Genomic DNA, 25008 nt, shown 5'->3' with positions numbered 1-25008 from the left:
ATGAAAAACCAAATTGTAAGTTAAAATCTTGACGACAAAAAAAAACTATGTTGTCCCTTTAAAATACCTAACTAGAGTTAAGACAACAAAGTGAATGTCTATCTTAAGTGTCTGGTTGAACAAACTGGGTATTGTTTGACAAAAAACTATGTTATTTATATCAAAACCACATTCTCGTAGTGAAACTTGAGAATTTATCATATCATTATTTACGTGCTTTTAGGGAGGGAGATATGCTAACAGGGAAGTGGCACTGCACCAATTTCTTCGTGCATTGAATAATATACACTAATTCAAAAGTTGTCTCCATGATCAATTATAGCATTTATAAATATTATTATATCTCCCTTTTCAAATATTTTATATTTTTATTTATAAGCTCTATATGTGATGGACCACTAGTTGGGCCCGATTGAATAAAATACAAATAAGTGTTTATCGAATACCATATAAGTTGTTTTATATTTGAAAAGAAAATAGGACTAAATTGTTTTATAAAGATTTTAAGTTATTTTTATAAGTTATGTCAATAATACTACGTTTGAATAGAAGTTGAAATATGAAAGAGAATAAATAGCGAAAGAAGAAAAAAAATGAAGGGGAAATTATGCTGTATGAGTTTATGAACTTTAATATTGAATAATTTCAAGTCATTTGTTTGGGTAATATTGAAAACAAAGGAAAATAAATAAGACTACCAAAACAAGAATGCAAATTCCCCTTAAAACTTAGATAACAAAAATAAATAAAGGTATAAAGGAAACATGAAAATATAAGTCCTTTCACTTGCCTTTTACATCTTTCATGAGTAAAAAACTATTTATCGTTGGACCCATATTTTTTTCTGGTTTTCTTTATGTCACCTTTGTTGCAAAAGAATAATAAAAAGTGTACCTGAGTGGAGAGATGGGGCCCAGGCACGGTCGGTTGACGTGGTGTAATTGCTGACGTGTTGATCTTCTTCTCCTCTGGTCGATTGTCCTTTCTTGCTGTCTCCTTTGGTCGGTCGTCCCTTCGTGCTATCAACTTCGGTCGGGCGGGGGAGGGTACCTGCGAAGGCACTCCGACGCTCAAGTAAGTATGAGATTCTAAGCGCAGTTTCGTAAGTGAATGAAAAACGTACCTTTCTCTGGCTTGAGCACAGTATTTATAGGATTGCCTAATGGGCTTTCTATCCCTTGGGCTCAGGGTGGTTATGGATATGTCTTGTCAGTCGTGCTCCGGAATACCCGGGGAACATATCTTCTCTAAACGCATATTCCTTATTCTTCGGAGGTGTATCTTAACCACCTTCGCTTGTCACATAAATGCCCTTACATTTAGTGTGTATACGGCCGGTCGGCCACGTGCGTTCGTTTCCATTTAGTGTATAAGGCCGGTCGGCCACGTGCGTTCGTTTCCATTTAGTGTATAAGGCCGGTCGACCACGTGCGTTCGTCCGGTGCCTACCAAACGTGGCATAAAAAAGTCTGATTACGTTAAGGTAATAATTCAGATGCCGAACGAGGCATAAGATTGAGTAAATAATTCTGATGCCGAACGTGGCATAAATAATTCTGATTACGTTGTAATAATTCAGATGCCGAACGAGGCATATATAAATCCGATAACGTCTGATGCCGAACGAGATATGAATTGAGTAAAGGACTAGGAGATTTGGATTTTAATTTAGTGCCTCGTTAAAACCTTCCCGGTCGTAAACCCTCCTTAGGGAAAAACCGACTGAGCGAGGAAAAAGTGCACTTTTATTATTAAAGTTCAACTGTAATAAAATTTGAGATCTGTGGCATTCCACGTTCTCGGTATTTCCTTCCCAGATAAATATTCTAAATAATAGGCTCCACCGGCTGCCGTATCAGCTATGCGGAAAGGTCCTTCCCAATTGTTGGAGAACTTGCCTCCTTCCTTTCGTGCGCTGCTCCGCATTCGCCATACTAAGTCGCCTTTGTGGAACAATCTTGGTTTAACTTTGGAGTTGTATCGTCTGGCCGCCCGAATTTTGCATGCTTCTTCTCTAATTCTGCACTTGTCCCGGAGTTCGTTGATGAGATCGAGACCGACCGAGAGGCTTTCCTTGTTTAGATCAAGATCAAGGGTTTGCCGGCGGAGAGAGGGTTCGCCAATCTCGACAGGGATCATAGCTTCGGTGCCATACGTTAGGCTGTACGGCGTTTCTTGTGTAGTCATCTGAGGAGTACAGCGATATGCCCATAATACTTCTAAGAGTTCTTCAGTCCAGTTGCCCTTTGCTGGGCCGAGACGTTTCTTCAGTTCGTTCAAAATAACTTTGTTTCCAGCTTCTGCCTGTCCGTTTGTTTGCGGATGTTCGACTGAACTAGCGATGTGTTTGATGTGGAGCTTCTCGTAAAATTCAGCTAACGTTCGGTCGGTGAATTGCCGACCGTTATCGGTGATGATGATTTGTGGAAGCCCGAAGCGGCAAACGATATTTTTCCATACGAAATTTTGAACATTGCGGGCGGTGATTGCAGTCAGGGGCTCGGCTTCGATCCACTTGGTGAAGTAATCAATGCCGACTAGTAAGAATTTACACTGGCCTTTACCGGGGGCGAAAGGACCAATGATGTCCATACCCCATTGGACGAACGGCCAAGGTGATAACATAAAATGGAGTTCCTCAGGCTTTTGATGGGACAAAGTGCCAAACTCTTGGCATTTAAGACATTTTTGTACGAAATTGGTGCAGTCACCCTGGACGGTCGGCCAGTAGTATCCAGCCCGGAATACTTTGGCAGCCATTGTCCGTGCGCCGGAGTGAGTTCCGCAAATTCCTTCGTGCAACTCTTGGATGACATAGGAAGCCTGGTCTGGTGTCAAACATTTAAGGAGTGGTTGGGTATAACCTCGGCGATAAAGGTCGTCGCCGATTAAGACAAAACGGGCGGCCTGCAGCTTCATGGTTTTTTCGCCGAGAGGACTACATGTGTCGTCGAGTAAATATTGCTTGATTGGGGTAATCCAAGTAGATTCCGTGTCGGTCGTCAGGCATTCCTGTAGGTCGATGCTTGGGCGTGCAAGCGTAACATGGATGACCGACCGATGCATTCCTTTACACTTCGTGGTTGCTAATCGGGACAAGGCGTCCGCGCGGGTATTGTGATCGCGTCGAACGTGCTGCATAGAAATTTCGGAAAAGGTGCTCATCTCTTGTTTGACTAAGTGATAGTATCGCTGTAAAAAGCTTTCTCGGACTTCATATTCGTCGTTAAGCTGACCGATGACAAGCCGAGAATCACTTTTGCAAATTAACTTAGTGATTTCTAATTCTTGAGCGAGACGTAGACCGGCTAATATGGCTTCATATTCGGCCTGATTGTTTGAAGCTTTGAAGTCGAATTTGAGGGCCTGCTCGATGACAATCTCGCCGGGGCCTTCCAAAACAACTCCAGCGCCGCACGACCTCTCGTTGGAGGAGCCGTCAACATATAAGATCCATGATGAATGTTCGGTGTCGGCTGAAGAAGTAGTGAGTTCAGCTGCGAAGTCGGCGAGAGCTTGCGACTTGATCGCTCCGCATGGTTGGTACTGAATATGGAATTCGGATAGTTCGATCGTCCAACCGATCATTCGTCCGGCTAAATCTGGCTTAGTGAGGATCTTTACAATAGGGTAATTTGTCCGAACAATAACCCGATGATTCTGAAAATACATACGCATTCATCGGGCGGTAATGATGAGGGCCATGGCTACCTTTTCGATCGTCTGGTATCGGATTTCGGCTCCATGAAGGGCGCGGCTGACGAAGTAAACCGGCCGTTCTTCAAAATTAATTTCTTGCACTAAGACTGAGCTGACAGCTTCGTGTGAAACGGCGAGGTAGACTATGATGGGTTCTCGTGCGTCCGGTTTCTGGATGACCGGCGGGGTTGATAAAAAAGTTTTCAAATTGAGGAAAATTTCCTCACATTCGGTCGACCACTCGAAACGGGATGCTTTTTTCAGTAGTCGGACGATGGGCCTCGTTCGTTCGGCGAGTTTAGGAACAAATCTGGATAGTGCGGTGAGTCGGCCGATAAGTCTCTGAATTTCCTGAATGGAGTTGGGACTTCGCATTTCGGAGATAGCTCTGCACTTCTCGGGGTTAGCTTCTATGCCTCTATGAGTTAGCATAAAACCTAAGAACTTCCCCCCCTCGACGCCGAATGCACACTTGTCCGGATTGAGTCGCATCTGGTGTTGGTGGAGGGCCTGAAAAACTTCTTTTAGGTCGGCAATATGTTGTTTGCATGAGTCGGACTTAACGACGATGTCATCGACATAGACTTCAACATTCCTACCAATCATGTCGTGGAATACGTGGTCCATTAGTCTTTGATAAGTGGCTCCGGCATTTTTGAGTCCGAAGGGCATCACTTCATAGTAGAAATTGCCGGAATCAGTCATGAAGGCCGTCTTCTTCCGGTCGGCCGGGTGCATTTGGATTTGATTATAGCCAGAGTAGGCATCAAGGAAGCTGAGGATGTGATGCCCGGCTGCACCGTCGACGAGACGATCAATGGTAGGCAGAGGATACGAGTCTTTTGGGCAAGCTTTATTGAGGTCTGTGTAGTCAACACACATACGCCATTTTCCGTTCGCTTTCTTCACCATAACCACGTTGGCTAGCCATGTGGTGTAATGGGCCTTCCGAATGAATCCAGCCTGTAACAATTTGTCGGCTTCCTCACGTGCGGCTTGACGTCGTTCTTCGCCTATATGTCTTTTCTTTTGAGCTATTGGTTTAGCTTCTCTATACAGTGATAATCGGTGAGTGATAACCTGTGGGTCTACGCCAGGCATATCAGCGGCCGTCCAGGCGAAAAGATCGGAATTTTTAACAAGTGTCGTCCCGATGGCCATTCGGTCGTCCGGTTTCAGCGAAGTACCGATGTGCGTAGTGTGGCGATCATCGCGAAGCGGGAATGGATGCAAGTCTTCTCCTGCTTCCATACGGGGATCGTCCATGCGAGGGTCGAGGTCAACAAGGGCTATCATTTGACGACGGGACATGTGTCGTCCGGAACGCCGTGTGGGGGAACGTCCTCGTTTTTGCGGGACTCGGTCGTCCGTATTGGTTGTATAGAGTCGTCGAGTTGGCTCACTTTTCAAACTTGCTACATAGCATTCCCTAGCGATTTTTTGATCGACATGGATGGTTGCAATGTCGTTGTTAGCCGAGGGGAATTTCATGGCTAAGTGTGGAGTGGACACAATGGCTTTTAATCTGTTAATGGACGGACGACCGATCAGGATGTTGTAGGAAGTTTGTGCGTTAACCAGGAGGTATCGTACGTTTATTGTTTTATGGAGGCCGTCTTCCTCACCAAAGGTTGTGTACAAGTCTATGTACCCCTTAGTATCGACCCGTTCACCTGAGAACCCTACAATTTGTTCGTTATAGGGCTGAATATGTGCTTCTGGGATGCGCATTTTCTTGAAAATGTCCCAATACAGTATGTCGACCGAGCTACCCTGATCTACCAAAGTCTTGGCAATTGCGAACTTGTCAATTTCTACAGTGATGACCATGGGGTCGTCCTGGGCTGGATCTATGGCTGTAAAGTCTTCGTCAGTGAAAGTAATCGGAGGTATATGTGGACGCCTCCTCGTGGTAGCATGAGCGGACTGGATGTCACGAAGATGTTTCTTTCGGGCGGAATTTGAGCACCCGCCACCGGCAAATCCTCCAGCTATATAATTTGTTTCGTGGTTCGGTTCGCCCAATTTAACGGGTCCAGCAATCATGTTGATGACTTCGCGGACTCGTTGGCGAGGTCGGGCATTTCGGTCGGGACTTGTGCTACGGGGGCGTGTACGCCGAACGGGGCTTTCGCTGCGTTTTCGCGAAGTCTGGCTACGGTCAGTGTGGCGTTTGTAATCGTTACGGTACGACCGGTCGACACCACGGGAAGGACGGTCAGTATTCCGTGGTGGGGATCTTGAACTCCTTGTCCTCTTGACGAACTGCCGTAAATGGCCAGCTTGGATGAGTTCTTCAATTTTATCCTTCAAAGCTTGACATCCTTCGGTCGTGTGACCGAAATTCTGATGGTATTGACAACGCTTAGCAGTATCTGCATTCGGTGGTGTTTGATACTGCTTCAATGTCGGGATTAGGTCCGTTTGTAGTGCTTCATCTAGGGCTCGTCCCCTCGGCACAGTTAAAGGGGTGTAACTGTTAAACCTGGGGATTCGGCCTCCCCTATTCCGGTCGGACCTCAGAGTGGTTCGGACGGTTCGTTCGGTTTCGACTTCTCTTTCTTTACTTTGGGTTTGGTCTTTAAGGGCTCCGAATCCGACAGCTTTGAACCGTTGATGGTAATCAATGTGTTCTTCGATTTGCATGAATTTGGTTGCTCGAGTTCGAAGGTCCTCCATGTCTTGAGGTGGTTTCTTGATGAGACTTTCAGTGAAACGGCTCGGTCGGATGGCCGAGACCAAATGGTGCAATGCAACCTCTTGTTTGAGCCCTCGGATGTTCATGCATGCTTTGTTGAACCTATCTAGAAAGGTTCTAAGAGATTCACCTTTTTCTTGTTGTACCGCTAGGAGAGACATGGAGGACATGTGATGCGGTCGGCTAGTGGCATATTGAGTGGAGAATTTTGCGGCTAGGGTGTCAAAATCGTTAATGGAGTTTGGAGGCAGCTCTGTGAACCAGGTAAGAGGTTCTCCCTGGAGCGACGTGGGAAATACTTTACACCACACATTGTTATCTGTGGTATACAAAGTCATTTGCGTCTTGTAGACATTTAAGTGTTCGTCCGGGTCGGTCGAGCCGTCATAGAGTTTAATGACGAGGCCTCTCCATTTGTCAGGAAGTGGAGTGGTGATAATTTCGTCTGTAAAAGGATGACCCCTTTTCCTTGACTTTCTTTCGACTGTTTCAGCTCTGGAAGCAGGATTGGTATTGGCAGGTGTAGGTATGCGAGAGGCGGTTCGGTCGGCCATATGGGATTGGCCTTCTCGTTCGGGATTATCGACCTGTTGTTGGAGTCGTGCATTCTGCTCTCTTAATAAGGCGATTTCTTCTTCTTGGCGGCGTCTATCTTCTTCTTGGAGGCGTCTATCTTCTTCATGTTGACGATGGTCTTCCATCCCCTTTTGTCGCAGTTCCTCCATCTGAGCTTGGAGGATTTGAATCATAGTCATCTGTTCTGCCATAGCGTCGTTGTTGTTTCTTGTCGCAACCATTATAGCTTCAAAAATTGAAGATTTGCCTCGGCCCCACGGTGGGCGCCAATTGTACCTGAGTGGAGAGATGGGGCCCAGGCACGGTCGGTTGACGTGGTGTAATTGTTGACGTGTTGATCTTCTTCTCCTCTGGTCGATTGTCCTTTCTTGCTGTCTCCTTTGGTCGGTCGTCCCTTCGTGCTATCAACTTCGGTCGGGCGGGGGAGGGTACCTGCGAAGGCACTCCGACGCTCAAGTAAGTATGAGATTCTAAGCGCAGTTTCGTAAGTGAATGAAAAACGTACCTTTCTCTGGCTTGAGCACAGTATTTATAGGATTGCCTAATGGGCTTTCTATCCCTTGGGCTCAGGGTGGTTATGGATATGTCTTGTCAGTCGTGCTCCGGAATACCCGGGGAACATATCTTCTCTAAACGCATATTCCTTATTCTTCGGAGGTGTATCTTAACCACCTTCGCTTGTCACATAAATGCCCTTACATTTAGTGTGTATACGGCCGGTCGGCCACGTGCGTTCGTTTCCATTTAGTGTATAAGGCCGGTCGGCCACGTGCGTTCGTCCGGTGCCTACCAGTACAAAAAGTATAAAATAAAATAAAATTAGAGAAAAAGAAAGTGAAATGAATATAATAACTATAATAGATAATACACTACAGTAAAAAAACAAGAGTGTGAAAATATGATATCTTCTTAGTCATTCATTTGTATGTAAAAACCACTCGTTTCCTTCTTTTTTTCTCTACATTTGGACGATGAAGAGAACATATTTTAATAACTTTTATTCTTTTCTTGTGCATTTCTTTCTCTTTCAACGGATCCATACATAGTATAAATAGACGAGGTAAGAAATGTATAACAATCTTTTTAATTTCGTTCCTTTTCGTGTAAGTAAACAAAAACAAATTTATTCGAATAAACTAAAATCAACATATGAACATCATAGATCATTTTTACAAATTTTTCCAAATACTAAGATAAATACTTGTACATAACGTAATTATAAATTCTTCAAAGGACAACAAAAAGTGGGTTATAATGTAGTAGTTTGTTAAATATCTTTTGCCCTTAAATTTTGACCAATAAAAGGTTCACATCCTTGAATGGTTCTATATTATAATTTCTAAAAATAGAAAAAAGAATAATTTTTATTTAAATGTGAGTTTATATGAGAAGATAGAAAAATTTGAAAAGATTAAAATAAAATTTTTATAAAGTTTATTTGACACTCAAATAATAATAAAATAATTATTTTTTAGAATAAAATTATAAGTTTTTTAAGTGTGAAGTAGATCAAACTGATATCAAAGTATCATTAGCTGGATAAATGACTATTATGATTAGTCAAACAAAACAAAAGCAGAGTTAAAGGTAATGGTGATGATATACTTTAATAACATCAAATTAAAAATATTCAATTCACATCCCCAAATAATAATATTTATTTTATTTTTTAATTTAAAATTTTAACATATATTATTATATTATTAAACCGTAAAGTGATGGAAAAAATAGTATGCAGTGAAAGTACACACGAGAGACAGAAAGGAGGGAGCCAAATATAACATGGAACAAGAGTTTAATAAATTAACACAGTTTTGAGTGAATGGTAATAACTTGCTCCATTCATAATCCTTTTGGCTACTTTAACTCATCAATTTAGTTAGCAAACAAAAGCAACATTATTTGTAAAACTCAATTTTCTGTGTTTGGCTTTCATAGTAAGTAGAGGAAGAAAAGGAGAATGTGAGTTTTTCGTTAAAATGATTTGGTAACAAAAACACATAAAATGATTTGGTAACATGGAATTGAGAGAATTTGAATGAAAGGGTTTTTTCCTATTAAAGGGAAGTAAAAGATCTCGTGACACTTACTACGAGGTTTCGGCTCCCGAATTGTAAGTCAAATTGAGTTTGGGAGTTCTCTCTCAACAAAGGATCCTCGTGATGAAGAGCTCTCATATTTCACGAGCTTCGTATCAACAACGCTTACCTTCTTCACTTTTCAATTCTTCTCAACACCTTCAAATACCCCTCCACAACATCATGCATCACCAACCAACCAACAACAACACTTCCTCTTCCTCGTACTACAACACCCAATGGACTCCAAATCCAAAATTCAACTCTTTTTCCTCACCACCCTTTTCCTCTTCACTCTCACCTTCGTCAATGCACAAACGCTTGGAACTTACATAGTTCAGCTACACCCTCATGGCACCACCAGCTCTGCCTTCACCTCCAAGCTCAAATGGCACCTGTCATTCATCCAACAAACCCTTTCCTCCGATGAGGACCCTTCTTCGCGTCTTCTCTACTCTTACCGTTCCGCCATGGACGGTTTTGCAGCCCAGTTAAGTGAGTCTGAGGTTGAGTACCTCAAAAACTTGCCGGATGTTATCTCAATTAGGCCTGATAGGATGCTCCAGATTCAGACCACTTATTCTTACAAGTTCTTAGGACTGAACCCTGCTAGAGAAAATGGCTGGTACCAATCCGGTTTCGGCCGTGGAACCATAATTGGGGTGCTTGATACTGGAGTGTGGCCGGAGAGTCCCAGCTTCAATGATCAAGGAATGCCCCCGGTTCCCAAGAAATGGAAGGGTATATGCCAAGCTGGGAAGGCCTTTAACTCTTCCAATTGTAACAGGAAACTTATTGGTGCAAGGTACTTCACCAAAGGGCATTCGTCAGTGTCACCTTTTAGAATTCCGGAATATCTCTCTCCAAGAGACTCCTCTGGACATGGCACACACACTTCATCCACCGCTGGAGGAGTGCCTGTGCCTTTGGCGAGTGTGTTTGGTTACGCGTCTGGCGTGGCGAGAGGAATGGCTCCTGGTGCCCACATTGCGGTGTACAAAGTGTGTTGGTTCAATGGCTGCTATAACTCAGACATCATGGCTGCAATGGATGTGGCAATCAGAGATGGGGTGGACATTCTCTCCTTGTCTCTAGGTGGCTTCTCTACGCCTCTGTATGATGATAGCATTGCCATTGGAAGCTTTAGAGCTATGGAGCATGGGATTTCGGTTATATGTGCGGCAGGAAACAATGGTCCTACGGCAATGTCTGTTGCCAACGAGGCTCCTTGGATTGCCACCATCGGTGCAAGCACACTTGACAGGACATTCCCAGCTATAGTTCACATGGGAAATGGACAAAGGCTCTATGGAGAGTCCATGTACCCATTGAACCATCCAATGAGCAAGGGAAAAGAACTTGAGCTGGTTTATCTTTCTGAAGGGGACACCGAGAGCCAATTTTGCCTCAGAGGGTCTCTTCCAAGGGACAAAGTTAAAGGCAAAATGGTGGTCTGCGATCGAGGCGTCAACGGAAGAGCTGAAAAGGGACAAGTGGTGAAGGAGGCTGGTGGTGTTGCTATGATCCTCACCAACACGGAGATAAACTTGGGAGAGGATTCAGTTGATGTTCATGTCTTGCCTGCAAGTTTGGTTGGATTTGATGAAGCAGTTACCTTGAAAGATTACATAAACTCCACTAGAAGGCCTCTTGCAAGGATTGAATTTGGAGGAACTGTGATAGGGAAGTCTAGAGCTCCAGCAGTGGCAAGATTTTCAGCTAGAGGCCCAAGTTATACCAACCCTTCAATCCTCAAACCTGATGTTATAGCTCCAGGAGTGAACATCATTGCTGCATGGCCTCAGAACCTTGGCCCTACTGGCCTTCCAGAGGATTCTAGAAGAGTTAACTTCTCTGTCATGTCTGGTACCTCAATGGCATGCCCTCATGTTAGTGGAATTGCTGCTCTCGTTCGCTCGGCTCACCCGGGTTGGAGCCCTGCAGCCATCAAATCTGCAATCATGACAACAGCCGAGGCAACAGACCACACTGGAAGGCCAATACTTGATGAAAGCCAACCAGCAGGAGTTTTTGACATGGGAGCTGGACATGTGAATCCACAAAGAGCATTGAACCCTGGACTTGTGTATGACATTAGGCCAGATGACTATATCATCCACCTTTGCAGCCTTGGATATACAAGGTCAGAAATATTCAGCATCACACACAGAAATGTGAGTTGCAATGCAGTCATGAAGATGAATAGAGGCTTCAGCCTTAACTATCCCTCATTCTCAGTGATTTTTAAGGATGGGGAGAGGAGAAAGATGTTCAGAAGGAGACTAACAAATGTGGGAAGTGCTAACTCCATCTACTCAGTGGAGGTTATGGCACCTGAAGGAGTAAAAGTGATAGTAAAACCCAAGCGGCTTGTATTTAAACAAGTGAATCAAAGCTTGACTTACAGGGTATGGTTTATATCGAGAAAAAGGGTTAAGAGAGGTGATGGTTTGGTGACCTATGCAGAAGGGAATTTGACATGGGTACACTCACAAAATGGTTTCAACAGGGTTAGAAGCCCGGTGGCAGTGACTTGGAAGTCAAAGTAGCATGGAGATTAGTAGTAGATTATTAAGTTTCTCTAGGGACGTAATCATTATGGTTATTGGTTCAATAGGTTATTTATGATTGCAGAATTATACTGAAGTTGGTGTTACGAGTTTTAGTAGAAAAAACTCGATAGGAATCTTTAAGAGTAAGCCCATTTATAAATGCTAAATAAATTGGTTGTGCCAAGATTTAGTCAAAATTCTCTGCTTTACGTGTTTTCTGAATCAGAATATGTAACTCGTTCACTCCTTAAAATTCCCAACTCCTGTTTCTCACAAAACAAGGTTAGATTCGTACAATATTGTATCCATCAAAATGTTCAAAGTTCGCACAAAATATCCCATTAATATTCTTTTCTATAGGCAAAAGATGTTAAAAAATGATAGAAGGAAATAGGCACTCACTCAGGCCATAAACAAGCTATAAAGTTGGGAGCAAGGTTTTAAATTATGGTCACAGTTTAGTTGTGATTGTTAACAATGTGGAAAATTATGGACAAAGAGGGAGGGAGCCATTGAAGCACAAGTAGTGTCAAGTAGAACAGTTTGGCAGCATGCCAAGCACCTTTTTTCGATAAATATTGGATCTCAGAAGGGTTATGTATGAGACTATTAGCGTAAAAAATTAGCATGACAAAAGGGTAGAAGACAGAAGGTATTCCACATTAACTTATTTTTTAATGAATTGCAAACCATTTGCATCAGAATATCGTTCCATAAATCTCATGAATCTGTCCCAATCTCGTGGAGTCCGCATCACATACTTGGCTTCAATTCCTGAGGGCTTTCCATTGACAAACTTAGCACTCACATCAACAGACTGAAGGACTCCTTCCTCATCAACCATGTATAAACCAGTGATATCACCAACTTCACGAGAAGAATCAAAAACTGAGGGTTGATCAAAGTTGAAGATTGCCATGCCATTTGTTCCATCACGTGATGTAGTAAGCCTCACATCTGGTATTGTCTGTTCATCAGTTCCCTTAATGAACTGTATGGCTGGTTTGGCCATCATGATAGCAGGCATGTGTTTTGGAGTCTTTTGCTTTAGCTTGGATAACCTCAAACGTGGCAGGTTTACAGATTGGCCAGTGAATGAAGAGTGTCTGCTGTGATGAAAAATCATAGATGGGACTGAAAACACAAGATTATCATGTTAGCCACGAACAACATCAGACCATATAAGCAGAATACTACTTCAAAACTCCCAAAACCTTCAAAATTGTGAATTTTAATAAAGGCATGAATTCATGATGGTAGAAATTCAATGACGGCTCATACAATATGCAGCTTAGTTTCATCACCCCTACTATTTGTTTACACTTAATGGAACAGAAATGCAAAATCCTTTCAAAAAAAGAAGAAAAAAAATGTAGTTAGAGGAGATAAATGTACCTGAAGATGAAGGTGAGTTGTTTAGAGTTTTTAACAGGGAGGAGGAGAATGTGAGGGAATAGAAAGAAGATGCCATTATGGAGAGAGGAGTTGTGAAGAATTGTGTCTTGTGTTGTGTAGTGTAGTGTAGTAATTATAAATGAAAGAGAGAAGTAGCATTGTGTTGTGTTGTGAGGTTATTGACAGAACAAAGTAGTATATGTGTAACAAAGAGAGCCATTCATTTGATGAAACAAAATTTGAGGTTTTGGAAAAATGGTTGTTTGTGTGTAGGTTAGACTGACACTGTGATTGGATTCAATGGCTCATATCAGATTCACATGCTGACATGGCACACCACAGTATGATGGAAGAAGAACATCTCATTGTAGTATTTTAAGATTTTTTTTTAATTTAATTTTTGCTAGTTTCCTGTTTCATATAACCTTTAAGAATTTTTTTGCAATTTTTATTTCAATTCAAGATTTTTCCGCTCTTACTAATGCTCTATTAGCTATATAGTACATATATGGATATGACACGATACGGATACGGAGATAAGTATAATCACTAAAATGTAGGACGGGTGACACGGATCTATATATTATATAATTATGTGCAAAAGTATGTTTTAAATTCTGTTGAGAGAGAACAGGAAAATATTCTTCATGACTGGTTAAAAAAAATTGTTGTTTGTGTGTAGGTTAGACTGACACTGTGATTGGATTCAATGGCTCATATCAGATTCACATGCTGACATGGCACACCACAGTATGATGGAAGAAGAACATCTCATTGTAGTATTTTAAGATTTTTTTTTTAATTTAATTTTTGCTAGTTTCCTGTTTCATATAACCTTTAAGAATTTTTTTGCAATTTTTATTTCAATTCAAGATTTTTCCGCTCTTACTAATGCTCTATTAGCTATATAGTACATATATGGATATGACACGATACGGATACGGAGATAAGTATAATCACTAAAATGTAGGACGGGTGACACGGATCTATATATTATATAATTATGTGCAAAAGTATGTTTTAAATTCTGTTGAGAGAGAACAGGAAAATATTCTTCATGACTGGTTCAAAAAAAATTGTTCCTTATTTTTATAATCATAATAAAAATTTACACAATAAATTTGAGTTTTTATAAAATTATTGTATTTATACATTTTAAAATTGTGTTAGAACCGTGCTAAAATTTTAAAAAATCCAATAAATATTTTTTGAAATGAACATTTCACCGATAAGTGTTCTACGAGTGTCAACACCGATACGTGTATCCGATACGGATACGCCATTTGATAGAAGTGTCTGAGCCTCATAGGATGTTAGACATAAATATATATTTTCAAAATCACTACAAAATAAACGGAAATTATATACGGATTATTACATACGGATAAAAATCCGTATATAAAATCAATATTATATACGAATTTTATTCCGTATGTAAATAGAAACTTTAACCACTACATCCCTCCGACAAATTCTTTAATATTATTATGATTTTTATTATACTTATTATTATTAAAAATATTAATAATATTAATAATATGAATATAATTTTTATTATTATTATTATTATAATTTATATTATTATTATTGATATAATTTATATTATTATTATTGATATAATTTATATTATTATAATTATTATTATTAATAATAAATATAAATTATATTAGTAATAATATAATAAGTATAATTTTTTTTACTAATTTTGATAGTATGTAATTGACGTGTTTTTCTGATTGTGAATAGAGAAATAATTTTATTCTTATAATCAAGAATTTTATTAATCCAATAAATAAGTTTACTTTCACTTTAAAGGTGAAACAAACTTTAAAATACTGGTGTCAAAAAACAAAAATAGTTATAATCCTGTAAAATAATTAATTTATGCTCCTATAGGAAAAATTGTGATATAAAACAAAAGAAAAACTTTCAATTAATTATAAATCATTGCTGTTGTGCTTTTAAAACAAATATTATTATAAAAGTATACAAAATCATTAGATGCGTGAGCGTGTTTGAAAAATATTATTTATTTATAAATTAAAATTACTTTATATTGGAACTAATTTATCTAAAATCAAACAGATTTTAAATTTTAATTTATTTATGAAAAAAATTATTTATTTTTTATCTATTTCTTTAAAGTATGTATGAAAATAAACAAAATATTATATTGTTTAATTAAACTAGCGGGCACACAATAGCCTTTATCTTAGTTAAAATTAGTATTTGTATTAATTTTATATTTTTTAAAATAAAATTATATGTATTATTTTTTTCTATATTTGATTTGTAATCTATAATTTTAATGAAAATGAAGTTAGAAAACCAATATAAATTATATGTTGCATAAAGGAAAAAAAAGTTGTAAAGTAAATAATTTTTTAGTGGATGAATAGTTTATCTCTACTATTTTTTCGTTTTTTTGGCACTGGTAACAAAATGATAATTTTGAGGTTCAAAATGCTAGAATTTAAAAAATAATTAAAGACAAAAATATGAATACAAAATGGGAATAAATCCTATATATATATATATATATATATAACCTATTATTTTCTACTTTAAGTGATGAATCTAAAATAATTGTTTCACTATCAAAATGCCTGTCATTTTGTAATGTTAAGTTTAGCAATGAAATCATTATTTATGTCCCTTATACATGTTACAATACAAAATTTAGTTTAGATTTTATCTCATATTTCTTTAGTTATCTTAGTATCTTTAATAAAACAAATTTATCACAAAGTAATAAATGTATATTTTTTAAATATTTTAAATTTAAAAGATTTGAATATTTATAGAGATAATTAAACTATAATAATAGGGTAAAGATAGATAGAAACAATCTATTTTATAATTTAAGTATAAATAATCATAGCATACATATGTAAGCAAAATGCACTAAGAGAACAACATAACCCTTGATACTATTTTGAAAATTAGGAAATCTTCACACCAATTTGTAAAGTAAGTGGAGACATATACCAAAAATAAATAAAAATATTGAGATTATGAAAGTTTATAATCAGATAAAAAATTTAATTTAATTAATTAAGAACAAACTCAATTAATTAAATAATTAATATATTTGATAGTAATTTTTTATGAAAAAAATAGAATAAATAGAAGTATTAAAAGTACTCTAACCCGTTACAAAAGTTCTTAAAAAACAAAATAAAAAACTTGACAAATAAATAGGGTTTTGATAACCTAAACCTAAACAAAAGGAACATCTGCCTAGATCAAAGCCTCCCCTTTCAAATTACAAAAGAGTGACATTGGTGCGTTTCATAGGCCTCACAGACACCAAAACCAAATAATAAAAAAAAAAACATAATTACAAATTTGGCAGCAAGTTTTGAATTGTCTAATTTGAAAGTACATATATTTTAATTAATTTTGAATTATGTAATCGAATAAATATTTTTGGATCCGAAAATACCTCCAGATTCTTCTATAATTTAGAATGTATTTTTTAAAGAAAAAATATATTCTGGATTGTAGAATACATAAGGTAATACTTTTCAAATTTTACTACATTATGCAAGATGCATAAATTCTTAAAATATATGTTAATTCGATCTTAATTAATTTTGGTGTATTTCAATTTAAAAATTGGCCTAACAAGTAGTGGAGGAATTTTGTCTATCGACTAATTATTTCCAAAGATAAGATAATTAGGAATGCAAACGAGTTATCTAAATTTGTGAATTATTAAGCTTTGATTATTTGATGTTCTATCAAATTTGTTTCTGTAAGTTAAGTTTAAAATAAGATCTAATTATTTAAAGGAGTTATAATGAAGGTTTTTTTTTTTTTGTAGAATTAATGCTAGTAGCTCGAAATAATTTATGTACGTATTATATGAAGAATTGCAACTTTATTTATTATACTTGAAAAATTATAATTTTCTTTACTACCTTCTCATATATTATTTACGTAAGTTTAGTTTTAGAGATCATATTTTAAATAGGTTACCACAACTTTCTAAAACTTTCTAACATTCATCATAAAAATATTAATTTCCAAATCTTAAGAGTCTTTATGAATACAAAATAATACTTTTATATATAATTGTACTTTTATTTTTTTTATTAAATTCTAAACTGATAAATAAAATTTATTCAAAGGAAAAATAGATGAGAACATATAATTTGGTCATGAATTAGTTAAATGAGTAAAATCTAAGTTTCATACTTTTTAGTCAAGCCAAATTCAAGCTTTACATTTGACTCATATAAATAAATGAACTAAATTTAAATTATCTTTTTGATTCATAATCCTAACCTACAGTTTAAGTATTTGGCCTTTGATTAATCTATTTTCATCCATATAACAACAATTCCTATAATACTCACATATAAAAGCGGATAAACATTTTAATTTGGTCTTGAAATATTACCTTTTTTTTCTAAATAGTCTTTAAACTAATTAAATTACATAAATAATTCTTACAATTATTAAACATCACGTTAAACAATCCTTCAAGTGTTAATTTTTTTTAACCTGGTGTTATTTTTTTTCGAAATTAGTCCCTTAATGTTAGTAAACTATATCAGTTCAGAAACTAATTTAATAAATATTTATATAATTTTATTAATTTAAGAATTATTTTAAGAAAATCATACATTAAATACTAAAGAAACAGTGGAAGAGTTTTCTCTGTAAAAAGTTATATATCTTATAAGTTAATATTGAATTTGAGACTTTTCTCAAGATTGAAGAGTGTCCTTGTTTAAAAAATTATTTTACACTAATTTCATATAATTTATTTAAGATTATGACTTTTTTTATATTTTGGTTCTTATTTAGGATTTATTTGTTCTTATGAGTAGGGGACGAATATTTTTTAGGGAGATTTTTACTTGAACTCTCTTTAATGAAAATCTCTATCATCAAAATTTACATTTTTTATTATTTAAATTTTATTCGACGAAAATGTAACGCGAGAACCAAACCTTAAGTAATTAATTAAGATCTTAACTAAAGATATACTTTGGTCTTTTTCCATCAGCTTTAATAAGATATTGTTTGAATAGTAGTTAAAATTATAATAATTATTTAAAATATTTTAAGTACATAGAATACAATTTTTATTTTATTAAAAAAATAAGAACTGAAAATTCTTTATATCCAATTTCTCTCTATCTTTCTTTTCTTTCCTCTCTCCTCTTTCTTCTCTCTAATCATATGCTGAAAATTAAATGATATTCAAACTAATAATTTAAAGTTTTTTTTATTCAAATAAGATATTTTAAAATTAAAGAAAAATACGGATTTATTGAAATCTTTGTTTAAATAATTTGAGGTTAATAAAATTTCTGATTGAAATACAAACTAATATTTTTATTTTTCAATTAGATATTAAATTACCAAATTTGTTAGTTCTCATTTGGTGTTTCTATTGATACTATATACTGCAAAGTTGAGCATTTTTTTTTATCAGATTAATAATAAGAAGAAGTTTTAAACCCTAATTGGAACCTGGTTTGGTGCAAGAGATATATATCCATTTAGGGTTCTAGATATAATGGAAGCCCAAAATCCAGTTCTTGGTTTGATGAAGCAAAGGAAACCTAGGAATGATTTTCCAAAGCAATAGAAGTCTGAGCCACGTCACATGCACGTGCTGCATGTGCAATTAGGAGCACCATGATCCCATTGTGGCATCTCTTCGCTGTCTGCAAAATGGTTCTCTTTTTCTTTCCATTTTTTATTAAATGGTGAAAGCTGGTTCTGGTTTTTCTTGTCACCAAGGCATTTGGACTCAACTAATCAAAGTTTTTTCAGTTCTAACCTCTCTCCATTCTCCACCAAAGAAATGTGAGATGGAATAACCATCAGACAATTTCAATACAAACATATTTTAAATATTTGAACTTCTCATTTGTTTGTCTCTCTCCAATAATAAGGAAGAACGTACTTCACTAGGAAGCTGCTATTTCACATGGCTTCCATCTGTCTCAGCATCAGATGTGATCTAAGCAATAGGAAGGGCACAAATATTGTCACTAAATTAATCTCTTGTTATAGCAGTCCACACCATGTGTGCATGTGAATATTGAAAGAGAGAAATGAAAAGAAGAAATCTATTTTATATGAGAAGTGGCAGTTGGTAGGCTCAGACCATGATTGATCTAGAGCTGCACTTTTCTCCCATTTTCTTCTGTTTGCCAATTCCCCTCATAGTTTATTCTCCATTATTATGAACATGTTCCTATCTTCATCTAACACTTGTTAATTTCTTCATCTAAAAGACTGGTTTATGTTTTATGAAAAACAAAAAACAAATAAACAAACCTACTCTAAAGTCTAGAAAAAACAAGGACCATTAATTCCCGGATGCAATTGAAGATTTATTCTGGCACATTGCATCTGCTTCTACTATTTCACCAATGGTCAATTGAGTGTACAAGCCATGCACTAGTTTAAAAAATACCCTTTATATTTTTGTGGCCCATGCATTTTAATTTTTTTAAGTTAATGGGTGGTAGAACTTGTCTTATTTTCAAGTTTCTTTCACCCTATAACATGGAAAGATTCCCTCATCAAAATCATAATGAATAATTAACATTGATGAGCCTAAAACCATCAAGTGCATGATGGGTGGTGTTTCAGATCTTTTCTTTATTCTTTTTTATTTTCATCTTTCTCCCTTTCCCACCCGTGTGTCTTTTTTTCTTCCTTTCCTTTCTAGCCCTTCCTAGTGGACTTAAAAAAAATATACAGGGGCATGATTTTTCTCTGTGTGTTAAAAGCTATTCTCATCATCACATGACTGGTTTGGAATTTGATGTTAAGATAATCACAAGCACATCAATGTTCTTTGGTGGATCCTACATTAACCATATGTTAGTTGGCCCACTAATGCATCATTTCTGAATCTTTGTCATACTTAGAAGTTACCCTTCAATCAGCTCGAACTTGAAAGTGCATTTTCACACTCATAGCGATGGAACACACTTAAAGCGGCTTAACAAAAAAGTTGTATTTAATTTACTGAGAAAGATGCTTTAGACAATGCTTATTGTCTGAAAACAAAACCATAAAGCTCAGAGGAGGTTGAAAATAAAGTTCCCTTTAACACTTTAACAGTGTAGTACTGTGTTAATCTGGATGCCATATTCTTCTATATTTTTACCTCACTTTTTTCTCGTTTCCCGCATCTGGTTGATCTCAACTATAGATTGTGGAATTGATGTCTATGTTTGTGAAGCTGTGAGATCTAGTGTTCTGATAGTTTAATTGGAAAAGTAACTCGGAGATGGGGTCAGTAATTATTATGATTACATTTATTAGTATTAACTGCTAGAAAAGAAATATAAAATCTTAAGGCCATTGTGGATCAGTCTTCTGATCTATGTGGAGAAGATTTTAAATTTCACATTCCTTCGCTAACAATCATGTTAGCAAGAATTTGATTACCGTAAAAGGAATTTGTAATAAACAAACAAGAGATAAAGTTTTTTAAATAAAACAAATTAACTGCATTATCCCTCTTCAAATTGACAAGGACAAGCAAAAGATGAAGAAGTAGAAACTTAAACAACATTAAGAGCCATATTCTCCCATGTTTTATGACGGATAAACTTGTAATAGATCCAAAGCTTCACCTGTCTTTACATACACTGTGGTGCACTACTAGCTTCTTTGAAATACCACTTCATAAATCTGACTAGTTCTTAAACCGAAACTACTGTTTTCTGGTTTATTTATTGGTCATATAATATACAGAATCACATCCATATGCAGTTCTTCTTTAAACCATTTTTCACAAATTGCACATATTACTCTCTGTCAGTGTTGTGTCCATCCTCACAACCGTCTCCCTCGTTTCACAAGAATGCAAATGATGGACAAGTGAACCATTAATCAAACAGCATGAAGAAGATCAAGAACCAAATGAAAATCCAGCTTTTCATCTTCTTTTGCTACATTGGTTGTTCCTCCTATGGTTTCTCTGCTGCTGTAAATGATGAAGTATCGACTTTGCTTTCTATAAAAGCAAGTCTCATTGATCCATTAAACACTCTTCGGGATTGGAAACTGCATGACAAAGCACCGGGAAAGGATGCATCTCATTGTAGCTGGACTGGCATCAAATGCAACTCAGCTGGAGCCGTTGAGGAGCTTGATCTCTCCCACAAGAATCTCAGTGGTACAGTATCCAATGTTATACAAAGACTTAAAAGTCTTACCTCTCTCAACTTGTGTTGCAATGCTTTTTCATCACCATTGCCAAAATCCTTAGCCAATCTCACCACACTTAACAAACTTGATGTGAGCCAAAATTTCTTCGTTGGTGACTTTCCATTAGGCCTTGGAAGAGCATGGAGACTCATGACTTTAAATGCATCCAGCAATGAATTCTCAGGTTCTCTTCCTGAGGACCTTGGAAATGCCTCCTCCTTAGAGGTGCTTGATCTCAGAGGCAGCTTTTTTGTAGGGTCAGTTCCAAAATCATTCAGTAACTTGCATAAGTTGAGGTTCCTTGGTCTATCAGGGAACAATCTCACTGGTAAAATTCCTGGAGAGCTGGGACAACTTTCATCACTGGAGTATATGATCCTTGGATATAATGAATTTGAAGGTGTCATTCCAGAAGAGTTTGGCAACCTCACCAATCTTAAGTATCTTGATTTAGCAGTAGCCAATCTTGGTGGTGAGATTCCAGGTGTATTGGGAAAGCTCAAGTTGTTGAATACAGTTTTCTTATACAACAACAATTTTGAAGACAGAATTCCAGCAGCAATTGGCAATATGACTTCTTTGCAGTTGCTGGATCTTTCTGATAACATGTTGTCAGGACAAATTCCGGCTGAAATAAGTCAGCTGAAGAATTTAAAACTTCTCAACTTGATGGGCAACCAGCTGACAGGTCCTGTGCCTTCTGGCTTTGGAGATTTACCACAACTGGAGGTACTTGAGCTATGGAACAATTCTTTGTCAGGGCCATTGCCAAGAAACCTTGGAAAGAATTCACCATTGCAATGGTTGGATGTGTCATCCAATTCTTTCTCTGGAGAGATTCCAGAAACTCTTTGCAGCCAGGGCAATCTCACCAAGCTTATACTATTCAACAATGCCTTCTCTGGTCCAATTCCATCAAGCCTATCAACGTGTTTTTCACTTGTACGTGTTCGAATTCACAACAATTTTCTTTCAGGGACAGTTCCTGTGGGTCTTGGCAAGCTTGGGAAGCTTCAAAGGTTAGAATTGGCTAACAATAGTCTTTCTGGTGGAATTCCTGATGACATTGCTTCTTCCACATCCCTTTCCTTCATTGATCTCTCAAGAAACAAACTTCACTCTTCTCTTCCCTCCACCGTCCTTTCCATTCCAAACCTGCAGGCTTTCATGGTCTCCAACAACAACTTGGAAGGTGAAATCCCAGACCAATTCCAGGACTGTCCATCCCTTGCAGTTCTTGATCTCTCATCAAATCATCTATCTGGAAGCATTCCAGCAAGCATTGCTTCATGTCAGAAGTTGGTAAATTTGAACCTCCAAAACAACCAATTGACTGGTGAAATCCCAAAATCTTTAGCTAAGATGCCTTCATTGGCCATGGTTGACCTTTCCAACAATTCTCTGACAGGCCAAATACCTGAAAGCTTTGGAATATCTCCAGCTCTTGAAGCACTCAATGTCTCATACAATAAGCTAGAAGGCCCAGTCCCAGCGAATGGAATACTAAGAACTGTAAACCCGAATGATCTTGTGGGCAATCTTGGCCTATGTGGTGGTGTCCTCCCTCCATGTGACCAAAACTCTGCATACTCCTCAAGGCAAAGAAGCTTACGCACAAAGCATATGATTACAGCATGGATCACTGGAATATCATCAATCCTAGTTATTGGGATAGCGATTGTGGTAGGTAGATCTTTGTACTTAAGATGGTACACTGATGGGTTTTGCTTCCGAGAAAGATTTTACAAGGGTAGCAAAGGATGGCCCTGGAGATTGATGGCATTTCAGCGGCTTGGTTTTACAAGTACTGACATTCTAGCTTGCATCAAGGAAACAAATGTGATTGGCATGGGAGCCACAGGGATTGTTTATAAGGCTGAGGTACTGCAATCAAACACAGTTGTGGCAGTGAAAAAATTATGGAGAACAGGAACTGATATTGAAGTAGGACGTAGTGATGACCTTGTGGGGGAGGTGAATCTTTTAGGGAGACTAAGGCATAGGAACATTGTTAGACTATTAGGATTTCTTCATAATGACATTGATGTGATGATAGTTTATGAATTTATGCACAATGGCAACCTAGGAGAAGCCTTGCACGGTAGACAAGCAACCAGATTGCTTGTAGACTGGGTTTCACGGTACAACATAGCTCTAGGAGTTGCACAGGGACTTGCTTATCTTCATCATGATTGTCATCCCCCCGTTATCCATCGAGACATCAAGTCAAACAATATATTGCTTGATGCAAATCTTGAGGCACGGATAGCAGATTTTGGTTTAGCCAAGATGATGATCCAGAAGAATGAAACAGTCTCCATGGTTGCTGGATCTTATGGTTATATTGCCCCTGGTGAGTTACTAGTTCTATACATCTTACTTTATCAATTCATAGCTACATTAGCTTCCAAACCACTTAAGATGAAGCAGGATATGTAGCGTATACATTAGAGCAAGTATCTTTCAATTAACATATCATTAAATGTTTATATTTGTGAAGATTGTCTATGTTCATATTTGCTCTACCTTAGATGTAGAAATTCATGACATTTCAATGATTTACTATTTGGCAGAATATGGATATGCCTTGAAGGTAGATGAGAAGATTGATGTTTACAGTTATGGAGTAGTTTTGTTGGAGCTTCTCACAGGAAAGAGGCCTTTAGATCCAGACTTTGGAGAGTCAATAGACATTGTAGAGTGGATTAGAATGAAGATTAGAGACAACAAATCACTGGAAGAAGCATTAGACCCCAGTGTAGGAAATAGCAGGCATGTTGTAGAAGAGATGCTTCTAGTTCTAAGAATAGCAATTATTTGCACAGCCAAGCTCCCCAAGGACAGACCAACCATGAGGGATGTCATTATGATGCTTGGAGAGGCTAAGCCTCGAAGAAAGAGCAGTGGAAATGAAGCAGCTAACAACAAAGAGTCACCAGTTTTTAGCACATCACCGGTTAATGGCCTAATGTAGAAGCTGAAATCAGTTTATCCTTGTTCATCAACCTATTTAGAGCTGTAATTTTGTAATCAGCTATTCGCATGTATCTTTAAAATATTAATTGGTATATCAAGATGTATTGATTTTTGCAAATAAATTTTCTTTTGTATCCTGGTTTTGGTACAGAGACATAGATTTCAACAGAAACCAAGGTAAAGCAATTGTATCTATTGTTCTTTGAATAGGAATAATAACTCTCTAGACGTACTGATGAAGTAAACACAAGTAATTAACTTAGTCTGAGTTTTTTTCTTTACACTTATAAACGTGATTCTTTCACAAAGATTCATTGGATCGGTGCACTTGAGCAACGCACGATTTCCTTAATTCATAATCTCAATCCTGACCAACAAAAACAAAAATAAGCAACGAAAATAGTGCTTTTCTTGCACTAAACTCTTCAAACAAAAATTTGCTCTGGACTCTGAAGTACTAGACTCAATTTTATTTATGATTAATTAAAAGGTTTAAGTTTTTAATTCCATAAATATGGATTATGTCTTTTTTAGTCCCTAAAAAACAAAAATATTATTTTAATCCTCCAAAATTGTTAAATGACTTTTAGACATTAAATTTTTGTGACGTGAACAATGGAATCTATCAATACTTATAATCTATTAAGCACTTACAATAATCTATTTAACGCGCAATTTAATGTTGATCTACATAGTGCAAGGGTTGCAATTTCTGGCATCAATGACATTCACAACACAACACTACAAAGTATTGAGTTTATTTTAAGTTTTTATGAGCTTAAAGATGTTATCCAATTACAAAAACGAAATCAGGCAACCTTTAGCTAGTCAGTCCTCAGCA

The 25008-nt window shown here is 37.1% G+C and overlaps 3 protein-coding genes across 3 annotated transcripts; 2 read left to right on the top strand and 1 right to left on the bottom strand.

Moving 5' to 3' along the window:
• The first annotated feature begins 8879 nt into the window (after positions 1–8879).
• Positions 8880–11800, top strand: LOC137814331 (subtilisin-like protease SBT1.2). Its single transcript, XM_068617015.1, has one exon. The coding sequence runs from the start codon at positions 9291–9293 to the stop codon at positions 11598–11600; it is 2310 nt and encodes a 769-aa protein (XP_068473116.1). The 5' UTR covers positions 8880–9290; the 3' UTR covers positions 11601–11800.
• Positions 11801–12132: 332 nt separating this feature from the next.
• On the bottom strand, positions 12133–13268 carry LOC137814332 (photosystem II reaction center PSB28 protein, chloroplastic-like). The gene is made up of 2 exons (XM_068617016.1): positions 12999–13268; positions 12133–12737 (listed from the first exon to the last, which is right to left on the bottom strand). Exons 1-2 carry the CDS (start codon positions 13072–13074, stop codon positions 12271–12273), a joined length of 543 nt encoding a protein of 180 aa, XP_068473117.1. The 5' UTR covers positions 13075–13268; the 3' UTR covers positions 12133–12270.
• Positions 13269–20503: 7235 nt separating this feature from the next.
• Positions 20504–24418, top strand: LOC137814327 (MDIS1-interacting receptor like kinase 1-like). The gene is made up of 2 exons (XM_068617004.1): positions 20504–23544; positions 23765–24418. The coding sequence occupies exons 1-2, from the start codon at positions 20883–20885 to the stop codon at positions 24163–24165; spliced, it is 3063 nt and encodes a 1020-aa protein (XP_068473105.1). The 5' UTR covers positions 20504–20882; the 3' UTR covers positions 24166–24418.
• The last annotated feature ends 590 nt before the right edge of the window (positions 24419–25008 follow it).

This window comes from Phaseolus vulgaris, chromosome 1, assembly GCF_000499845.2.
Source record: "Phaseolus vulgaris cultivar G19833 chromosome 1, P. vulgaris v2.0, whole genome shotgun sequence".
NCBI classification, from domain to species: Eukaryota; Viridiplantae; Streptophyta; class Magnoliopsida; order Fabales; family Fabaceae; genus Phaseolus; species Phaseolus vulgaris.
Note: the sequence above shows the minus strand (reverse complement) of the source record. Positions and strands in the feature narration are given on the sequence as shown.